Source organism: Capsaspora owczarzaki (assembly GCF_000151315.2).
Source record: "Capsaspora owczarzaki ATCC 30864 unplaced genomic scaffold supercont2.9, whole genome shotgun sequence".
In the NCBI taxonomy this organism is placed as follows: domain Eukaryota; class Filasterea; order Ministeriida; family Capsasporidae; genus Capsaspora; species Capsaspora owczarzaki.
The window spans coordinates 960253-981313 of record NW_011887300.1 but is presented as its reverse complement, the minus strand read 5'-3'; the positions used below and the strand labels follow the sequence as shown (position 1 = coordinate 981313).

At 55.1% G+C, this 21061-nt stretch overlaps 6 protein-coding genes across 6 annotated transcripts; 5 read left to right on the top strand and 1 right to left on the bottom strand.

Moving 5' to 3' along the window:
• The first annotated feature begins 382 nt into the window (after positions 1 to 382).
• Positions 383 to 5112, top strand: CAOG_05688 (hypothetical protein). The gene is made up of 4 exons (XM_004346311.2): positions 383 to 411; positions 1534 to 4485; positions 4563 to 4796; positions 4898 to 5112. Exons 2-4 carry the CDS (start codon positions 1647 to 1649, stop codon positions 5020 to 5022), a joined length of 3198 nt encoding a protein of 1065 aa, XP_004346361.1. The 5' UTR covers positions 383 to 411; positions 1534 to 1646; the 3' UTR covers positions 5023 to 5112.
• A 565-nt stretch (positions 5113 to 5677) lies between these two features.
• On the top strand, positions 5678 to 7572 carry CAOG_05687 (hypothetical protein; the record flags this gene model as incomplete). The annotated part of the gene is made up of 2 exons (XM_004346310.1): positions 5678 to 7046; positions 7517 to 7572. The coding sequence occupies 2 exons, from the start codon at positions 5678 to 5680 to the stop codon at positions 7570 to 7572; spliced, it is 1425 nt and encodes a 474-aa protein (XP_004346360.1).
• A 294-nt stretch (positions 7573 to 7866) lies between these two features.
• CAOG_05686 (hypothetical protein) lies at positions 7867 to 10491 on the bottom strand (the record flags this gene model as incomplete). Its single annotated transcript, XM_004346309.2, has 1 exon — positions 7867 to 10491. The coding sequence occupies one exon, from the start codon at positions 10489 to 10491 to the stop codon at positions 7960 to 7962; it is 2532 nt and encodes an 843-aa protein (XP_004346359.1). The 3' UTR covers positions 7867 to 7959.
• Positions 10492 to 10939: 448 nt separating this feature from the next.
• On the top strand, positions 10940 to 12367 carry CAOG_05685 (hypothetical protein). The gene is made up of 3 exons (XM_004346308.2): positions 10940 to 11284; positions 11632 to 11722; positions 11825 to 12367. Exons 1-3 carry the CDS (start codon positions 10981 to 10983, stop codon positions 12144 to 12146), a joined length of 717 nt encoding a protein of 238 aa, XP_004346358.2. The 5' UTR covers positions 10940 to 10980; the 3' UTR covers positions 12147 to 12367.
• A 135-nt stretch (positions 12368 to 12502) lies between these two features.
• Positions 12503 to 16707, top strand: CAOG_05684 (hypothetical protein). Its single transcript, XM_004346307.2, has 9 exons — positions 12503 to 12523; positions 12654 to 12717; positions 13081 to 13205; positions 13724 to 14161; positions 14266 to 14442; positions 14543 to 15395; positions 15515 to 15691; positions 15802 to 16520; positions 16608 to 16707. Exons 1-9 carry the CDS (start codon positions 12509 to 12511, stop codon positions 16641 to 16643), a joined length of 2604 nt encoding a protein of 867 aa, XP_004346357.2. The 5' UTR covers positions 12503 to 12508; the 3' UTR covers positions 16644 to 16707.
• A 107-nt stretch (positions 16708 to 16814) lies between these two features.
• CAOG_05683 (hypothetical protein) lies at positions 16815 to 20300 on the top strand. Its single transcript, XM_004346306.2, has 6 exons — positions 16815 to 17370; positions 17508 to 18606; positions 18711 to 18899; positions 18997 to 19088; positions 19192 to 19298; positions 19405 to 20300. The coding sequence occupies exons 1-6, from the start codon at positions 16870 to 16872 to the stop codon at positions 20156 to 20158; spliced, it is 2742 nt and encodes a 913-aa protein (XP_004346356.2). The 5' UTR covers positions 16815 to 16869; the 3' UTR covers positions 20159 to 20300.
• Positions 20301 to 21061: the final 761 nt, after the last annotated feature.

Here is a 21061-nt window from a genome sequence, read left to right as displayed (position 1 = left end):
TGGGATTTCGAAGTGAGAGATGAGTGCATGAACGGTGGGAAAAGAAGACGGGGGAAGAAGGATCAAGAAGGTGCAAAAACGAATGAAAGACAAAAGCAAATTGTAGCAAATTGTTGCGGATGAGCACGGGCACTGTCGGATCGCCCTTGTCATCCATACACTTGAATGCTGGGAATAGATGACTTTGCCTGAGACCTGACAGCAACAGCAACAGCACAAATGTCGCTTCTGACCAGAAATTCCCGGTTTTTTTTTTTTGTCTCTCCGGATTTCCTCGCTCTCTCATGCAGGCCTCACCCTGACCCTGACCCCAACCATCTGATTCATTCATTGATTCATTGATTGATTCGATCATCCGAGTTGATTGTCAGTCCTTTCTTTTGAAGCTTTTCCATTGTCCAGTGGCATTGGGTGAGGGTTCGACCGATTCTGCTTCCCTCTCTCTTCTCTCTCTTCTCTCTCTCCCACCATCCCCCTTTCGCTCACCATCCACTTGCTTCTCTGTGCCTCTCTTGTTCTGCAAGTGTCGATCGTCGCTCGTTGCTTTCGCTCGCTCGCCGTCTCTCTTGTGGCTCCACGCTCTTTCTTTCTTCCATCTTTCCATTCTCCCCTTTTCTACTCCCGCAGCTCGTCTTCCGCACTCTTCACCCCTTCTTTCCATCACCTCCTCCTCTTCCTCCCTCTGTCTGCCTCTGTGCGCCAGTCGATCACTCCTCGCTCGTGGTCGTGGTCATTGTGTGTGGTTCCTCATGCGATTTTTCTCTTTTTTTTTTTCTTTTTTTTTCTTTTTTTTTTTTTTGTATTTCATTCAGATCTTCCCTCATTCACTCATCCGCTCAGCCACTATCACTCACTCTCTCCCACATCAATTGGTCTCCCATCTCACACTCTGGCTCACACACACATTCACTCACTCTGCTGCCCTTTGCGCCACTCGTCCAAGCCGCAGCATTAGCTGATCGTCTTTCTTTTTTTTTTTTTCTTTTTTTTTTTACGTCGCTGTACTTTTCTTTTTTTTTTTTTTTTTTTTTTTTTTTTTTTTTTTTTTTTTTTTTTTTTTTTTTTGGCGATCATCGTCTGCGGGGTTGATGGTTGAGAGCACATTGATACGCTCAACTCTTCCTTCTGCCCAAGCCATGAACAACGAATGCGCACAAGCACAAGAGCGGAAACCCCCCGCCATTCGCCATTCGCCATTCTGCAGTTCTGGCTGTGATTTCGCAGCATTGCACTTTGGTTTGGTTTTTTGGTTTGAGTTCGCGGTTTTATTCAAAATGGTCAATAATAATAATTCAAAGCCAGGTTCGATGCCAGGATTTTAGTTTTGTTGCTTTGCTTTGGTTTTTGGGTTTGAGTGGAACGACGAAACAGCACACTTTGATTGAACGCAACAGTGTTATTCGATGACAAAATGCAGTGGGATTGGAGCGAAAAGTCCCCGTTTTTGTTGGATTTTTCATTCTCAGATTTCCACCTGTCTCACGTCTCACTTTTTGTTGTTTTTCGCCTTTGCTTGGCTTTGTTATTTGACAGGCATCTGATCCGAAATTCAATCGGAGTGCAAGCCTGCTTTTGCATTGCATTGGAAGACACATCAAAACAAAAAAAAGCCAATTGGGATCCCACTGAATCTCTCGCTCTCGACCATGTCTAAACCGGGCACACCACAACTTGCTGCTGCCAAAAACGCTGCAGCAGAGCCCCTTCCCGCTGCCTCGGCGAGCGGCGGTAGTGGCGCGGGCAGCCAAAATGTAATCTCGGCGGAAGAGTTTGCCGTCCAGCAAGACAACCAGCAAAAGGCCATCCTCGAGCTGGTCGCCATCAACCGAGAGGCGGAGACGCTCTCAGGCAAAAAGAAGCTGAACAAGAAGGAGACTGCCCGTCTCAACTTTCTGATTGAGCGCAAAATCACCTTGCTCGAAATCATGTCGCGGTTTGATTCGCTGCAAACGTCGTCCGTCAAGCGCGACACCAAACCCCTCCCGATCGGCAACGACGGCACGCGAGGCGCTACCCAGCTCAAGCCGCGCCCGCCAGCTCCTCCCAAAGAAGAGCCACCAGCTCCAGAGCCCGAGCCACCAGCAGCCGAATCGGAGGAGGAGGAAGAAGACGCAAAGGAAGTCAATCCCTTTGAGGCGAATCAGGACGATAACGATCTGGGCGATGTCCGCTACCGCGGCGTCTTCCCCGACAACCGACCAAAGCGATCGATTTACGAGAGCGCGCCTCCTGTTCCAGCGCGTCGTCCTGCTCCGGGCAACAACAGCAACCACAGCGATGCGGAAGACCACTCCTCAGACAACGACACCACGAAAGACGATGAAGAGGAAGACGACCAGCACGACGAGGACGGCTCGCCATTCAGTCGTCAAGAAAGCCCTCGCACCGCTACACGCACGCCGCCGCCGCCCAAGCCCAGGCGATCAGCCTCTGATGCCGGCGATCTGTCGGATGGCGAATCCAAGGGTGCTCACGATCACGGAGATGACGATGACGAGCAGGATGACGATGACGAAGGCAGCCTTGCTGTCAGCCCCGTCTCGCGCGTTCCGCCGACCAAACCCAGCCGTCTGTCGTCTGCAGCTGCTCGCGCTGCCATTGCACGAGGATCGCAAATGTCGCCGACGTTTGTTGAGAGCGATGACCTGCCTGCAGCCTCGTCCGCCACCAGCACTCCGGCTCGTCATGGCAAGAGCCCGTTCGCCGACTTGAGCGATAGCGACGACGACACCAAGTCCTCCCCCGTCAAGGCGGCCCAGAAGAGCGCCTCGAGCGGCAGTGAAGGGTCGAGCGACGACGACAACGACGACGACGACGACGATAACGACGACGACGATGACGACGACGACGACGACGACGACGACGATGAGAACGAGGACGAGGAAGCGGAAGAGGGTGAATCCGAAGCTGATCGGCTGGCTCGTGAGGCCGCCGAGCGCGAAGAGGAGGAAGCCCGCCTTGCTCACGAGGAGGAGGAACGTCGCGCCAAGGAAGAGTTTGACCGCAAGGCTCGCGAGAAGGCCGAGAAGAAGGCCAAGGAAGAAGCCGCTGCTCTCCGTGCCAAGGAGGAGGCTGCTCGCATGGCGGCACAGGCCAAGGAGGCTGCGGAGCGCAGGGCCAAGGCCGAGGCTGAGAAAAAAGCCAAGGAGGAAGCTGACAAGAAGGCCAAGGAGGAGGCTGACAAGAAGGCCAAGGAGGAGGCTGACAAGAAGGCCAAAGCTGAAGCCGAGAAGAAGGCCAAGGAAGAAGCCGACCGCAAGGCCAAGGAAGAAGCCGACCGCAAGGCCAAGGCTGAGGCTGAAAAGAAGGCCAAAGAGGAAGCCGAACGCAAGGCCAAGGAAGAAGCCGAGCGCAAGGCAAAGGACGAAGCCGCCCGCAAGGCAATCGAAGCTGCCGAAAAGGAAGCTGCCGCTCGCAAGGCCAAGGAAGACGCTGCTCGCAAGGCTCAGCAAGAGGCAGAAGCATTGGCCGCCCGAAAAGCGCAAGAAGAGCAAGAGGAAGCCGAGCGACTTGAGGCCGAGCGACTTGAGGCCGAGCGACTTGAGGCCGAGCGACTCGCCGAAGAAGAGGCTGAGGAAGCTGCACGACAAGCCCGCCTGGCTGCAGATCGTGAGGAAGAGGAGCGCCTGGCTCAAGAGGAGGCCGAGCGCCGTGAGGAAGCCGAGCGTCACGCGCGCGAGGAGGAAGAGGCACGGTTGCAATTCGAGGAGGAGGAGCGCCAAGCCAAGCTCGAGTTTGAGCGAAAACTTGCCGAGAAGAAGGCCAAGCAAGAGGCCGAGCGCCAGGCCAAGCAGGAGGCTGAGCGCCAGGCCAGAGAGGAAGCCGAACGCAAGGCCAAGGACGAAGCTGCCCGCAAGGCAATCGAAGCCGCCGAGAAGGAGGCAGCCGCGCGCAAGGCCAAGGAGGAGGCTGCTCAAAGGGCTCTTGAAGAAGCCGAGCAAAAGGCACAAGCAGAAGCAGCGCGCAAGGCTCAGGCCGCTGCCGACAAGAAGGCAAAGGAGGAGGCGGAGAAGCTCGCCCGCGAGCAAGAGGCTGCGCGTGAGGAGGAACAGCGTCGCCAAGATTTGCTCGAGCGCGAGGCTGAAATGCAACGCTGGCAGAAGGAAAGCGACGAGCGCGCCAAGCGTGAGGCCAAGGAGAAGGCTGAGCGCGAGCAACGTGCGGCCGAGAGCCTGGCTGTCGCAGCGGCTGCCATGCGTGAGGCCCAAGTGAACCGTGGCAGCGTTTATGGCGGCCTTGGCGTTACCGCTTCCACGAGCTCGGCTGCCGTGTCTTCGCCTGCCAGCAAGGCCACTTCCACCACTGCGTCCACTACGGATTTGACTCCTGCGTCTCCCTCGCGCAGCAACACTTCGTCCGTTGCGGATATTTCGGCACATGCTGCTGCTGCTGCCGCGACCACGGCGGCGGTGCCACCATCACCCTCGCCTTCGAGCACATCCGCACTGTCCCCTGAAGAGCGTGCCCACAAGCTGCTGAGCAAAGGTAGGGCCCATCATCTTTGTCGTTGTCGTTGTTGAGGGGGACTTGCATTGAACTCACTGTGCATTCGTGTTGCGCAGGCGACATTTTCAAAAAGCACGGCCGTTCGGGCAACCCCCACTCTCGATATGTCTATGTCGAGTTTGAGTCGAGCGCAGCAAGCTGCAAGACTGGCAAGCTCGTCTGGACCGATCCGAAGCAGATGACCGACGACAAGAAGAAGAAGGACAAGGACATGGAGACCGTGGCGCTGCATGAGATTTACAAGATTCTTCTCGGGCACAATACGAAAGTGTTTGAGCGTTCCGGCAAAGGTAGGAAGATTTTTTTGGGAATGAAACAATCGAAGTGGACCAAAGTTTGTCAGGTTTTGGTTGGAATTTCGCTCACTGTTCTGCTTTTGTGATTTGTGTAGAGAAAGATGCAGGCCGAGCATTCTCGTTCATCTGCAAGGACCGCACGCTGGATCTCGAGGCCGAGTCGGCTGCGACGCGCGATGCCTTTGTTGACGCATTCAATCTCTTGCTTGGACTGAAGTAGATGAAATCGTTCCCCGACAAAAGCTCGCTATTGGTTTTTTATGAGTGTTTTTTTGTTCTTTGGTTGTCTTTTTATTGAAAACAAAATGGTTTAAGTTGCTTTCATCCTCGGTGCTCACACTGTTGATAGACTGAGCAAAAGAGAAGGAAGGCGAAACGAGCGCACTTTTCCGAATCTTATTCCCATCCACCCATGCTTCCTTCGTGTTTCGTGTTTCGTGTTGTGATTCACTCTCTCGCTTTTTTCCCACGCTTTTTACTCAATGCAACTGCTTTTTTTTTTTTTACTTTAGCTTTGACTTGCTTTGTATGGAAGGTCATTTCTGATCCTAACTTGTTTTTTTCACTCTACTTTTCCCATCTTCGCTCTTTCTTTCTTTCTTTCTTTCCTTCATTATTTCCTTCCTTTGATTATTTCCAAGCTGATTGTTTGTCGTTCAATTCACTCATTCATTCCGAGCGTGTCTGTGTCTGAGTTTCCGAGTGGCTGAGCTTTCCATTTGGACTTTGCCTATTTCGTGTCGGAGATTGCCAAAAAACCCTCATTCATTTACAACAAATCCCACGCTGTGACAACACGCAAACGCATGCGTCACTCAACGCGACCGGCATCACTCTCAACATTACCATCACAGGCATCATCTGATGAGCAAGTGATGGCGGCTCGGTCCAAGGCTGCCAAGAAGAAGCGCTGTGCGACTCGGCGGTCTGCGGCTCGAACCCCTGCTGGCTCCCTGCTGGCGGGCCTCGTTGCGCTCGCGCTCGTCGCCGCGGGGTGGCACGCGCAGCCCACGACGTCCGACTATGTCGACGGCAGCGTGCAGCCGCTGAGCGTGACTGCGAGCAGGATGCGCGTGCGGCCGATTCTCGCGCCCGACAACTCGCATTACTACCTGCGACAGCTGCTGCGCTCGGCCAACACGACGCTGCTCGTCCAGCAGCAGTACATTCAAAAGTACGCCTCGTCCCAGCCGTGGCTGCTGGACGGCAATCCGCTGATGCAGGGGCTCTACGAAGCCAAGCAGCGGGGTGTGGCTGTGCGGGTCATTGTGGACGCGCTCGGAGACACTGGCGCCGGCGACGACTTCGCAGCCCCGTTCCTGAAGGCGGTCGGCATCCAAGTCAAGTACATGCACGAGGACTGCTACGACCATAACAAGGGAATTGTCGTCGACGGAAGAGTCGTCGCGGTCAGCTCCATCAACTGGTCGGCCAACTCAATCCGCCAAAACCGCGAGGCGGGCGTCATTGTCGAGAGCGAGGAGATTGCCGCGTACTTTACAGCGGCGTTCGAGTTTGACTGGGCGAATGGGAATGACACCATCACGGCAGCGTCCGGCGTCAGCACCACCTACACGCCGGCCGTGGACGATCCGTACACTGCGGCGCCAGTCTTTACGCTCGACAATGTGCAAGTCACCGCCTTCCTCAACCCGGACAACTCGTACCCGTTCATTACAAACTGGTGGGCGGCAGCCAACGAGACGTTTCATGCGGAAATGTACCAACTCACCATCAACGACCTGACCGACCGGCTCATCAGCATGAAGACGAACGCGCCCTGGCTCGATCAAACCATCATCATGTCGCGATACAGGGCGGGCGCTGATTCGGCCACCACGGCCAACCAGGCAAAGCTCGCTGCGGCGGGCATCGACGTCTACAAGAGCCGCAGCGACTTGAACTTTCAGCACTCCAAGTTCTGGATGATCAACCGCAAGATTGTCTTTATTTACAGTGGCAACTGGTCGGGCACCTCCATTACGCTCAAGCCAAAGTCCACCTCTGCCAACCGCGAGTGGGGTTTGGCGTTTGAAGATCCGTGCTTTGTTGCGTACTGGACGCAGCTCATGTCGCAAGATCGGCAAAGCGCGACCGTGCTTGGCTCGTACTGCTTTGGCCACTACGACTCGTGTGGATACTGCAACGGCACGGATGTTTGTGGGAATGAGTGCGCCACAAGCAGCGTCAGGCCGTCCGTGGCGACGGCTAGCATCAAGGCAACATCGAGCACACGCGTTGTCAGTACGTCTAGCAAGCGCGTCGCCAGTACATCTAGCAAGCGTGTCACCAGTGCATCCAGCAAAAGCACGGTCGTTGCGAGCAGCAAGCGCGCCACTGCCACCACCGCCGCGACGCGCCCTATTTCGATCGCTGCTAGCTCGACCGTCGTGGATGACTCCCATCCCTCGCCGTCCAGCTCCAGCAACACTGGATTGATTGCCGGGGCGGCGGTTGGAGGCGTGCTTGCGCTGGTGTTGATGGTTGTTGTGGTTGCGGTGGTTCTTCGGCGGCGAAGAGGAGCGCAGCGCTCCAGCTACGATCACGGTCGCAAGTTTGCCAGATCGGCTGGCGACCAACTGGCAATGTCTGGCAGCGCCGAGTTCATCCTGGAAAGTCGCCAGCCGGATCACGAGCAGGAATCAATGCCTGCGCAAGCTGTCTCAAAGGCTCTTCCGGTCAAGCCAGCGAGACCAGCCCCTGCTCCACGGCAGGTGCCAACGGGCGATTCGCATCGGGCCATTTATGCGTACACGCCGCAGAGCCATGATGAGCTGGAATTGGTTGTGGGCGATGTCGTCTATGTGACGGATAAGGCTGCCGATGGTTGGTACACTGCTCGCAGTTTGCGAACCAACATGGTCGGTGTTTGCCCTGGCACCTATGTCGAACCGTGCGCGCCAAGCAAGCCGACCAAACCAACGTTGCCTCCCAAGCCTTGATCGTGTGGTGTGTTGTCGTGCAGAATTTTTGGGTTTGTTTGAGTTTTACCATTCTTGGAAAACAAGTTATTAAACAATAAAGCAAAAACTAGCAGCAAGACAGCAAAGGATGTTGAGAGGGATAGGATTGAGTGACGATTTGCATTTGCGAAAACGAGCGTGAGGCACAAAACGAACAAACAAACAAACAAACACAACAAGAACAACCACGCTGTTCACCGGGGAGCCAACCGCGTCGACTGCGGGTTTGCCTTGGCGCGAGTGCCATGGCTCGACGAGCGTCGCAGAAAGCGTTCCAAAAAGCTGCCAGACGACGTGACCGAGGCTGCTGAACCCGCGCGCCTCGCCTCGGGGGAAAAGTAAACCCGACTGCCATCGACGAAAATGGAATACACATGCGGAGCAAACCATCGCTCGTCAGGGTCGGGCAGGTTGTAAACGGGAACGTTGACCACAATATATGCAGGAAGCGCGCTCATGGGCGGTGGTTCAAGCTCGGGGGTCTCTGGTGGGACTGGCTGGAAAAAGATAAACTCGTTGTCACGCCTCCACTTGACCAAGTTCGTCTCGAGCTCGGTGCGCATCAGCGTAATGAGATGCTGCCAAGCGGCCAAGCCTTGAGCCTGGTACTGCTGCTGTTGCTGTTGTTGCTGTTGCACTGAGCGTTGCTGGGATGACGGCTGCGATTGCGTAGAGCCAAAGTCCAGTTGGCGAATAAGACTTGGGGCTGCGCGTCGGTTGTTCAGGCCTTTGGATTTGGAGCTGTTGCCATCCGCTTGGCTCTGTGTGGCACTGCTGTCGGCGGGAGCCAATGCGTCCAAGAGAAGCAGCGCATGATCCGCGCATTTGATGGCAAGACCAACCCGCTCGGCCGATGCGTGCTTGAGGCTTTGCAGCAGATACGCGAGCGCAATGGTGAAGGCCATACGAGCACGCAGATGCGCGAGCCAGCGCACAAGCTGCGGAGCAGCTCGCTCATCAGCGGCGACAAACTTGGCCAAGCCGTCGTGCGCTGCTTGGTACTGTCCAGACGCGACAATTGCCAACGGAAGCGCAAGGTCGACGCGAACACTGGAGAGCGCACCGTCTCCGGCAGCTCCCGTGCCAAGAGCGCCCTCCAATAGCTCGCCGATGGCGAGTTCCGCTTGTTCTGCAATGCATTGGAATCGAAGAGCAAACAAGACTTCCGACGATAGCTCTGGAAATTGCGAAAACAAGTTTCCACCTCGCGTCGCTTGTAGTCGTGGCACGAGCTGCGTTCGGACAAAATCGAAGGCAGATGCTGCTTGGACGAGCGCGGACTGCGCTGGCGAGGCTCCAGCTGCAGGGACGTGCAGGGATCGACCAGCGTGACTGGACTTTGGGCTGCTGGACTGCGCGGGATTGGCGGCCTGTACTGTATTCCCACCACTACTTGGAGCGCTAGGAGGACTGGAATTGACAAGCTGGACTCGTTGGCGCATCTGTGGCGTCGAGGGTGGCGACACTTGCAGTTGCTCGCGACGCCGTGTTTCCAAGTTGTGCGCGAGTTCGACCAGCAACAAGCCTTCGTTCACAAGAACGGATGCCAGCTCCAGCGTCGCATCGCTGATGGAAAAGTACTGCCCCGGAAGCAGCGTGCTCGACCAGGTGAATTCCAGCGTCTTTGTGGCTAGCGGGGAGGGCTGAATGTTTGCACTCACATTGCTCTGTGCGCTGACGGTGAGGGCAGCCTTGGCTAGTGACGCACGCGAGGAGGATGCAGAAGCCCCAAAGAGCTGTGGCGAAGATGATCCAGCCCCTTGAATCAAGGCACGGAAGGCGTGCGCGTCTGGCACGACTCGCAGATCAAACACGAGGCCGAGCAAGAGGGCAACATACTCTTGAACCCGCCGGTGGATGTCCTCGTGCGACAGACGATCCAGATTCAGCTGCGCACCGGTCGAAACAGATCCCAGCGGACGGCGAAAGCGGGAGGAGGAGTTGCGCTTTCCACCTCCGCTGCTCACCGAGTCTGATCGGTCGCCGGCGTCGTCCTCGAGTCCGCCAGGGTGGGTGCGGCCTCGACAGCAGCCGCAGCAACTGCCAAACACTCGAGAAACCCAACTTGATCGCGCTGCCTGCTGCATGAGCTCGTTGTTTGCCTCCGCCGACGCGCCAAGCAACTCGTCAACGCTCCCGACGCGGCTACTCGGATTCAACGCCGTCGTCCCAGCACCACCACCAGCAGCAGTACCACCACTACCACCAGAGCTTCGATTGCTATGAACTTGGAAGCTTGATCGCAGGTCGCCAGAAGCCATCGCTTGGTGGCTATTGTTCCATCTGAGCAGCTCTGCAATCTCGCGGGCGAACGACGCCGGCGGACCCGGGAACAGACATCCCGGAGCGCCCCCTGACGCAGCCAACGACGACGTCTTGAGACTCGCATGGTTATCATGGTGCATCGACGACGAGGACGAGGACGAGGACGACGCCATCAGCTGCTGGCGCGTGAGAACGAGCGCCTCGCTCAGTCCGACCGCAGCGACGCTCGCAGCATGGGCCTCCTGGAGGGTGACGCTGGCCGCGCTGGAGGTCGACGCCGTGGACACTGTGGACGCTGCAAGCAGATCGCCGCTGTCCATGCTGCCGGAGCGCTCGCCTTGCTGCCGCCCAGCGACGCGGACGGACGGCGGGAGCAGTGCGTGCGTAAACTCTGCCGCGTTGTCGACCGTCCACTTGAGCGGCAGCAGTCGCGCGGGCATTGGCGGCGGCAGTATCGGCATCATGATGTGCTGCTCTGTCGCTGTGGTGGGTTTTGTTCGGAGGAGTGGTCAGGAGTGAGTGGGGGTACGAGAGCGAGCGGGGAACTTGGATCACAAGACGATGATGAATGGGAAGGGGAAATTTTGGCGGGAAAAAACTTAGAACAAATGGGGAATGAAATGAAAAAGGAGCACTTTGAAAGAGAGAGAGGGGGAGGGGGGGAAGGTAAGAGGGGAAGGGGGATCAAAAGGGCAAACACTCAGATTAGAGTGACTGAGTATTGCTGAGAGTTTGGTGGAGAGTGAGCGAGTGATTGAAAGAACAAAAGAGCTCGATCAAAAGCCAGTTTCAGCCACACATACAAGAACACAATACAATCACATGCAATCACATACACGTACGGACCACTTGTGATGTGACCCCGATCACCGAAAACAGCCAGTTTCCATTTCCAATGTTTGGCTCAGTCTGAGTTTTTCGCGGGCTTTTTTTTTTCTTGTTGCTTTGCCATGAATTCCGAATCACTCGCTGATACCACTTCACCCGCAGTGCAACCAGCATCTGCACCACATCTGACGAGCGTCCCCACACTCGCCATCGTCAACAACCCAAATGTGACCGACGACGAGTGGATGCCGCCGAGTGTGCACGACCCGACCGCGTACCCGACGACCGCCGCCGCTCGCCTCCGATGGGCGCACCGCGTCTCGCCATTCCGCTTTGCAGTGTACGACGCCATTCTGCAAGTGCCCAAGGGCCGCATCACGACGTACGGCCACATTGCAAAGTACCTCGCGTCCGCACCTCGCGCAGGTAACCCAAACAAACGCAAAAGCGTTTTGTTTTGCTTCGAGCCACATCATCGCAGAGCTGTTTCAAAAAACGACAGTGGTGCATGTGTCGAATGGATATGGTTGTGCAGCGTGGCGAGCATCCCAATCGAAGCCAGAAGCGAAATGGCGGGAAATGCGAGTTGGTTGCATGTTCGTCGCATGCAATCACCCCCGCCGCTGGTGTCCCCTGCCTCAATGTGCAGGATGGAACTTGCGTGTCTCTACGAATCCAGAGAGATCGACCATCGCAGCATGGTCATGGACGTTTCCCTTCGCGATTGAAACAACTGACTCACTTACACGCTTCGCTTTCCTTCCTCGCTGTAGTCGGACAAGCATTGCGCAACAACCCGTTTGCCCCCTACGTGCCTTGCCATCGCGTCTTGGATTCGTCCTTGTTTGTCGGAGGCTTCTCCGGGTGAGTTGTCGCGATTCATACTGATTTTCAAGTCGTTTTGTTCTCCAGTTCGACCAGTTACTGACGAACGCGCTTCCACTCTGTCCCAACGTCTCCCTGTAGACAATGGGGACAAGGAAAGCGCATCTGCTGCAAGAAGGACTTTCTGCAGGCTGAGGGCGTCGAGTTTGACGAGACCGATCACATTCCCGCAAAGGAGCAAGCCAAGGTGCTCTGGTTTAACTTTTCCCCAACCGGCAAGGCGTCCGATCATCACTCAGCACAAGCATCAAGTGTAGCTGGCAGTGAGGATGTCAAAGCATTAAAGAAGGCCTCGCCGCGCCAAAAGGTCGCCGCCAAAATCAGCATTGCCCAAGCGATTGCATCCCAAGGGAAGAAGCGCACCCATCGTGTCCCTCGATCGGCGAGTTTTGATAGCGAGTGATCAATGCCAGCGATGTCAAGGGGAAGCAATCACCACGGTTTGGTAGAGATGCAAGTTCAGTTGAACGCGAGGAGTTGGACTTTTTTGCTGGAAGCTTGCCACGGATCGCCCAACTCTGTCAATGTTGATAGCTTGTGGGTCTCGCAATTGCATCCTTACGCCTTGTTGAAGACCCTGGTCTCCATGTTGTACAGTACAAAATTGCAATCATTCATCGATCACCTTTCATCCTCTTTTCCCAAACGCACGTTACCTATTCTGCGTAATCTCAATGATTTCCCATTTTATTGTATTTCCTCTTGCCTTTTGACTCTGTTTCTCAGAAGTAACTCTGATTCTCAGTCTTTTTCTTTGTTTCTTCCATGTCGCAATCCATTGTAACGCACCCATTGATAACGACTGATCTGACGGATGCATTAAAAACCAGCATGCTTTTCAACTTTGGACTTGTGGGGTGGGGATGACTCACTTGACATGACATGATGACTCACTTTATGACACTCTTAGCGCGTGCTGCTGCTGGGCGATCCAAAGCTGCGCAAAGAGCTCGCTGCGGCCTACCTGAAGCTCGGTAATACCGCGCCCCCCGCTCCCCATCCCGCTTTTTATTCATTGCTGATTGCACTTCAATCAAACAAACAGCTCCATCAGCGCGTGTGTGTGGTGTGGTGTGCGGTGGTAGCAGCGGGCTTACCGTTTGTTTGAGATTCCATTGCATTTTTGGATTGGCCATTGGATTGCATTGTTCCACTCTCCCACTCTCTTCCACTCCCTTCAATACATGTGTCTATGTGTCTGCATGTGTGTTGCGAGTGTGAGTTTGCTGGAAGTGGAGGGGGTGGGGGGGTTTGTCATCAACACTTCACTTGACTGCTTCACCAAATTCAAAATGTATTCACTGACCTTCGTCCTTGCCCCTTGTACTCTGGCGCAGCGTCGTTCTCGAATGCAGGCAGCCACTCGCACAAGAAGCACGTCAAGATCGAGGGCGAAACGTGCCTCGTCGAGGTCGTCGAGACCGCAGACCAGTCCAACAAGGCCGAAGAGGTCGACATTGCGGTAAGGTTCAAGTCGACGGCATCGAACGACGGATGGTCCCTCGCGATCACCATCACAGATTGATAAAGTTGATGATGATAATGATGATGGATGATGAAGCACAGACTGTGGGCATTGGAAGCAGCGAAGGAAGAGCAGAAAAGAGGGAAACGAAACAAAAAAGGAAGATGACCGAGCGAGATCATCACAGAAATATGATAAAGATGATGATGACCGAGACCTAGGACACTAAAGATGTCGGTGATGAAGCACGAACGGTGATATTGGAAGTGACAAAGAGAACGGTCGAAGAAGAAAAACAGAAAAAAGAAAAGCTACATCTCAACATATTCGCCAAGATCAAACTTGCTCATTCGCGTCGGTGATGAAGCACTAACTGTGATATTGGAAGTTACAAAGAGAACAGTCGAAGAAGAAAACAGAAAATCCGCCAAGATCAACCTTGCTCATTCGCAATGCGCCTCGAACTTTTCTTTCTCACTCTCACGATGACTTGGCTCTTGCTGTCACTACTATAGGCCATCCGACAAGCAGACGCGTTCTTGGTCGTGGCTCGGGACGTCGTCCGAGGATCCTTCCCGAACGTGGTGGCATACCGCAACCGCATCAACGCCGTCAAGGAGGACGACGAAGACATCCCCATCATTGTGGTGGGCAACGTGCGCGACGGTGCGCTCACCAACCCCATTGTCAGCGAAGCCCTGTGCGTGCCCTTCCTGGACATTAACATTGCCACCAACAAGCACATTGACGAGTGCTTCACGGAAGCATGCGTCCGCACCCTCAAGCAGCGTCGCCTCAAGCACGCGGTTGAGGCTGCCGATAAACGCGGTGTGCTGGATGCCATCAAGCAGAACATTAAGCGCACCTACGGCAAGGGTGACCACAGCGCTTCCCGCGAGGCGCTCTCGTCGCATGGCTCGATGGAGCGGCTGCCCACGATTGATTCCGTGTTTTTTTTTTTTTTTTTGTTTGTTTTGTCTGGCCAAGAGTGGTTGTACTTTGCCGAGGGTCTCTCTCACCTTTTTTTCTCTTGTCTTCTTGTCTTCTTTGTCGACAGTTCAACTTTCACCTCTTGTTCCAATTCGAGGCGCTTGTTTGTGCGGTCGGAACGGACTGCGAAATCTACTTTTCGCTCTACGACAAGCAGCGCAACGTTGTCTTCACCGAGCCGTTCATGCTTCCCCTCACTAGCCTGGGCATGCCGAGCCGAGACCGCACGGCGGCTTTGTTTTCGGTAAGGGTGTTGTTGTTTCACACACTGTGCTTGTGACAAAGCGAATTCCAGCTCTTCTCTCACCCATCATCACTTTCGTTTGTTTTTTTCCTTCCGTCAGTACATCACCAACGCACCAGTGAATGACCTCTTTTGGACACGCCACACGTGGCTGCTGTGCAAGATTGTCAAGCTGGTGAACACGTGCGACGGACCCGCCATTCGCAAGCCGTTCGGTATGGCCACCATCCCGCTGTCGGAAGTCGTCAAGGCCCAGCGCGACCACTCTGGAAACTCGTTCACCTTGGCCATCCATCTCTGCGGCAAGGACAAGGAGTTTATGCAGACGCCCGCTTCGATTTGCAAAAAGTCAAAGTTTCCGTCGGCAGCGTCCGAAACGGACACGGCTGGCGGCACCACTCTCGGCAACGTGGGCATGTCGGCCTCGGTCCAAGGCACGGTGCGCCAGGCCCACAAGGCTCCTGTGCACGGCGACGGCTTTGTCCTCGCCACCCTCCAGCTGTTCAAGGGCGAATCCGCCGCTGTCATGCAAGACCACAAGACGGACATGCTGGGCGGCAAGATCCAGCTGGTCCACTGCATTGGCCACGTTGCGTACCGCTCTCCCTTCCACCCACCGCCGAACATTGCCGTCAGTGGGCAGACGGCTGCCTTGGTGCTCGCCTCGCACGACCCCCGACCGCCGACCAACGAACTCTACGTGTCTCTCCTTCGCGGCGATTTCCACAGCGATGACTTGCGTCGTGGTGTCGAGGTGACATTCCACCTGCTCCGCGAGACAGGCGATCCGAGCCCCAACTCGCGATTCCTTCCGACCGATGCCACGTACAAGAGCGTCGTGTATTCGAGCACGTTGCATCCAGCATGGCACGAGACATTCCGTGCAAGCATTCCTGTCATTGAATACAAGCGAACGCACTTGCTGATGGTCGTGCGAGACTGCTCTGAGCGAGGTATGTTTTGTTTGTGTGAAAAGTTGTTTTGCGTTGATTTTCTTGATTCTTTGGTCTTCTGATCACCATGCATTTTGATTGCCTTTGATGTCCTTTTGTTCCGCACATGGCGCACACAGATAAATTCAAGACGAGCGGCTTGACGGTCGGATACTGCTTCTTGCCGTTGAACCACCGCGACCCTCATTCACAAAAGCTCCTGCCAGTCGCTGATGGCCAGTACCAGTGTGTGCTTCACCGGCTTGAGCATCAGGTTGGCAAGCCGTATTCTCTCAAGATGAGGTCGCTTGCTGAAGGTATGTGTTGGAGCGAGTTTGGTTTGTTTTCTTGGGGTTTTTTTCTATTGCATTCGAGATTCACGCTTGTTTCCTCACTCTGCCTCGACCCCTCAATCCTAAACGCTCAGGCGAAGAAACCCCCGCCCCTCAGAAGAACGATTCCCTGTTTGTCTCGATCATGCTCTCAACCCGCGAGAACGAGAGCCACAAAGGCACGCTCCCCGCTCCGGTCAAGTCCTCCGACTATGCCGTCGTGTCGGACGCGTTGTCGGCTTCGTCCGCGGGAACAGCGGCCTCGGCCCTGTATGCCCAGCCCTCGGACTCGCGACCAAAGCTGCCTCCGCGTCCCGGCGATGCTCCCGAAGCAGTGGCGCCGCCGACATCGGCCAAGCCTGCCGTCTCTGCAGAGTACCAGGTGCCACAAAAGAATCACGCCGTCCTTGCTGCACCAAAGCCATCTGCAGCAGGGTCGGGAAACAACCGGGCCGCCATTGTCTTTGACGAAACGGCCTCCAACCTCGACCAGCCTCCTGCGATTCCCGAGCGGACCCGTTCGCCGCGCCTGACCTCGCCTCCGCCCCCGCCCGCTGCTGCTCCTGCTGCTGGCAGCGTGGCTATTGGAGCGAATCCGAATCCAATCTACGTCCAGCCTCCGCTGCCGCCGCGGAAGGACAAGACTGTCTCTGACGGCCCGCCCAAGCTGCCCATTCCGTACAGCCAATCTGTTGTTGAATCGCTAACGCGGCAGCAGCTATTGGGGCACGACCTCGACATGCTTTCGACAGACAAGCTCACGCTGCTCCTGCGCGAGCTCGATGCGGCGTTGGAGCGTACCAAGGCTGTTTTGGTAAAAAGCATCAAGTTGGTGGTGGTTGAGCGACAATCGTAGTGAAATGCTCACCCCTTCTCTGCTCTGTTTGTTCTGCGACCACAGATTCAAAAGTCCCGTGCTGAAAAGCCATCCGCTTGAAGCGTTTCAACTTTTTGTTGTTGGCTGTTGTTGTTGTTGTTGTTGTTGTTTTGTTGCTGTCCTTCTCTTCCACCAATAGACCTGGTATATTCCCTGGTTACCCCCTTATCCTGTCTTGTCTGAGAATGTTCGCACCATTTTTTTGCGCGCGCACTCCTCCTTCTTTCCAATCCATACACCAAAAAGCACCAAAGCAGGCGTTTTCACGATTGGGACTTCAAAACCCATGGACGCCTTCCCAATCAACAGACCCGTGGACGGCTTCTTCCGCATGCATGTTCAGCTCATGCATTACTACCGGGCAGTGCTTCCGACGCCCCGGTCGCGGCTGCTGGTCGAGTCGTTCGTGCTGCTCGCTGCAGTGCTGCTCCTGTCGACGCTGGTCCAGCTGCACTCGCGATTCGTCCCTCCTCCACTTCACGCCTATCATGACAAGCATGACAGTCCTAGTGATGGCGGTGATGATGATGGTCTGCAGCTGGCTGGGCATCGCTGCCTTGCGTTACGGCTCAGCGCTGCGAATGCATTGCCGCTCAATCTCGCTCCAGCCAGTCCGCCACTGCCGCCGCCGCCGCTCAACGCACACGGCGAGTATCAGAACGCAGATGCAAGTACAACTGGCCAGTCGGATATGACGCTGCAGCTGGCGGACGCCGCGTTCGTGCTCGGCCAGCCACTTGCAGCCAAACCCATTGAGCCGCCCGTCACTGCGCCGCCGCCATTCCAGGTGAGGAAGCTCTGGCGAAGCGAGTTGCGCAGAATGCATTGAATCAATTATGCCTTTGATTTGAAAACTGGGAAAAATCCGCGAATTCTGAGAAACGAACTGATGTTTACAACATTTGGTGACGAAAACAAAAACAGGTCGTACGAGTCACTGTCGAGTCGCCAATCAAGGCCATTGTCAGACAGACGCTGCTTCGATTACCAGCAGATCCATTGTCAGATCGAGCGGCGCAGCGAACGCCCGGAACAGTCACCAAGACTGGCAAAACGCCTCGATCAGCGACAGAAACCGCTCAGACTGCTCAGACTGCTCAGCCAGAACATCCTCAAGAACACGAGGCCACGGACGAGAGTCTGCACGACGCTGCAGCGCAGCAGCAGGCATCGAGTCGGTCAACAGCGTCAAGCCGACTCGGATCCATCCGTCGGCCGCAACACGAAAACATTCACGCGATTCGGGCGCTCTTCCCGGCCATCTTTCCAGAGCTGGCATATGCATTGCATGCATACTTTGACCCGGAAGCCATCGACGACGACACCCATCCGGACAAGAATCCCGACGACGACAGCGAGGCTCGCCCGCCGTCCAAGCCATGGCGTCTGTCCATTCTGGCGCACGCAATGCTCGATATCATTGGCGCCAGATCGCCAGTTCGTCTCATTTCGGCGTTGGGGCTGACTGAGCGTCAGATTCGCCGTGCAGCAGAGGATACGACTCACAATGACAACGCTGCTGTCGTCGTTGACGACGACGATGACGATGATGACGACGACAATGGCGATGGCGATGGCGATGATGACGATGACAACAGCACGAGCTCGAATCAGAACACGGCAAATCAGTGCTCGTCCCAGTCGGTGACAGACGACATTGCAGGCACTTGCCGAGCCACTGCCGCTGCGGACGATGCCTCGCTCCGTGCTGGCGCGGACTATGGTGACACGGCAGACCTGGACTCTGCCGCGTTCACTCTGCGGCACCAGCACTTTACTGAAGCACGGGTGGACGAGCTGATGGCCTCCGTCTCGTTTGATCAATCCGTCTTTGAGTTTGCGCCCGAGCTCGGCTTCCTGCAACTTTCCGAGAGTGCCCGCCACGCTCTCAACATTTCTACCATCTCCATTACTGTTGATAGCGCGTGTCTCGGCGGAGCGAGAACGCATTTGCTGCTCGACACTTTTTCGGGCTACGAGAGTGTTTTGCTGCACAGTTTTTCCGTTCTGTCAAACGGCACAGGTGTGTGTCTTGCTCCCGGCGGGGGGGGGGCAGACAGAGAGAGAGGTTGACGTTTTGGAAGGTGTACTGACTGACGAAATGGCTCTTGTTTTTGTTGGTCGTAGGTTACCTGTGCAACGAGGACAGCGGAGAAGTCTACAGTTTGGCCATGCTGCAAACCGTGACACAGAACGCCCGCACCTGGGTGGGAAAGGTGGACATTGCGCTTACATCCGTCTTTCTCGTCGGCGCCAACGCCGTTCTCGTGGGTGTGGTGCTGAGAGAGGCGCAAAACCGGGCGCTCCAGTTGGCCGGTACGTTCGTCGTAGTTTTGTGTCTTTGTTTGGCTTTTTTTTGTGTGTGATTCAGAAAGTGTGTTTGATTTGTTGCTGATCCGTCGTCGCGGGGTAGTTGCCGCTGAAGCAATTGTGCGACAGAATAGCAATGCTGTGCGAGTTGGGGCACTTCTTGTCGAGTGTATCAACACTGCTGCGTGGTTTTTAGTAAGTTTTTGTTTGGGCTTGCTATTCAGTCCGTGTCTTGAGAGGCACGAGGACGTTGTATCTGACTTGCACTTGGCTTGCACTTGGCTTTGCGTCGTGACAGGTCCTCGTCGGCATGGTTTACTTCTTGGCCGACTTTTTGGATGACCACGCACTTGCCATCCTTGTTTACTTGCAGCTGTGGTTGTTGCAACTGTTTTCTGTCGTCTCGTGAGTGTTGAAAGATGAGGCGTGCAAATGTCGGATGCTCGTTTGGGGAGTTGGTCGCTCATTTGTTGTCCTAAACCTCCGCCCACCCCCGGTTCGCTTTGTGCAGAATCCGCTGTGGAACATCGCTCATGTACTGGGCGCGCTTTATCGGACTCTTCCAGTTTGCCTTTTACACTTACGTGCTGCTTTGCCCGTACACCTTTGCGTACCTCGCGTTCGTCGTGTGCGCGCTCTTTTCGCTCCACGTCACGCTGTTCTTTTACAACCGCTTTGAGATTCCCGGCGTCGAGTCTGGCCTGATTGCCGAGCAACGCCCGCGACAAGTGCGCATCCTTCACCGCGGCGGCCCAACAGCAGTGCGTCAAATGGGGTTTCCAGGCCGGTTTGTCATCCGACCGCCAGCCGGGCCCGTCGTTCCAGCGATTCCCCCGCCAATATCGCCGGTATTTATGTTCCAGCCAGCAGCCGATGCCCCGCATCAGGCACCATCCCCTGCCCCAGTCCAGCCACCACAGCAGCCACAACAGCCGCAGGAACAGCCACAAGTTCAACCACTACACCCACAACAACAGCCACAAGCTCAACCGCCACAGCGCGCACAGCCACAACAAAGCGTTCTGTGGGTGAGACAAGGGGGTGTGTTTTCTCCGGGAGTGGGGCGACCGGCTCCGAACACAGCTGCCGTGCCAGGACTGCGAGTTTCGGTATCACTACCAGCGGCCGTTTCAACAGCAGCAACAGCTGTTGTTGCAACACCTGGAGCAGTTCATTCTCCCTCCACTACTGCTGCAGCACCATCAGTAGCAAGCTCTACTTTTGCAGCACCGCCGTCACATGCCTCGCAGCCACCATCGCAGTGATTGACCACCAACGCACAACGGGCTTCCTCATAATAATAATAATAACGCTCATTGTGTTTCGTTCCTTTTTGTACATTTCTTGTTCAATGCAGTACTTTTCAATTCACCAGCTGCTCGTGAGTGGATGGATGGACGTAGAAACGCATTGCATTGCTCTCATTTCGCTGTTGATTGCAGTTGATTGAGGGTGTAACAAAAAGCAGCAGACAAACACAACAGTTTGAGCGATCATTGAGTTTGGATTGAACAAACCAAAGCAAAGCCTCGCTGCCAGCCGACAGTGAAATGAACAGCCCTCCCCCCCTCTTCTTAAGTAACCCACGACCCGAACTCAACCGAATTCAACCACGCAAAGCAAGAAAGAAAGAGAGAACGAACAGAAGCCAAATTTGCTTGGACTTTTTCCCGCGCAAAATCAAAACATTTGCTCCCAATGCAGATTCAGCCAAAATCTCACTCGTTCTTTCTCTCTTTCTCTTTCCCCTTCCCTCCCCCCCCCACCACCACCTCCCGCTTCCTCCTCTCCTCACTCGCCACAGCATTCTTCTCCAATGTACTCAATCATGCCTTCCGTTCCAAATGGGTCACACTCACTTTGCGTTGATTCGCTGTTTCAACTGGCTGCTGCATTCTGATTGGTCAATAAAACATCATCCGATTGCGTTGTTTTTTTGTTTTTCGTGTTTTTTTTGATATTTTTGTATTTTTCAGTCGTTTTTTTTTTTTTTCTATTTTATTCATTTTTTTTTTTTCAGTCTTTTGGTAAGTTTTTTGTGACTTTCGTTTTTCTTTGTTCCGATTTTGTTGGAAATCCACATTTGCACAAAGCGACATTCCGACGAACGCTCTCACCATACGCAGTGCAGCAGGGGTCCTCCTTTCGTGTGTGTCTCTGTCGCTCTG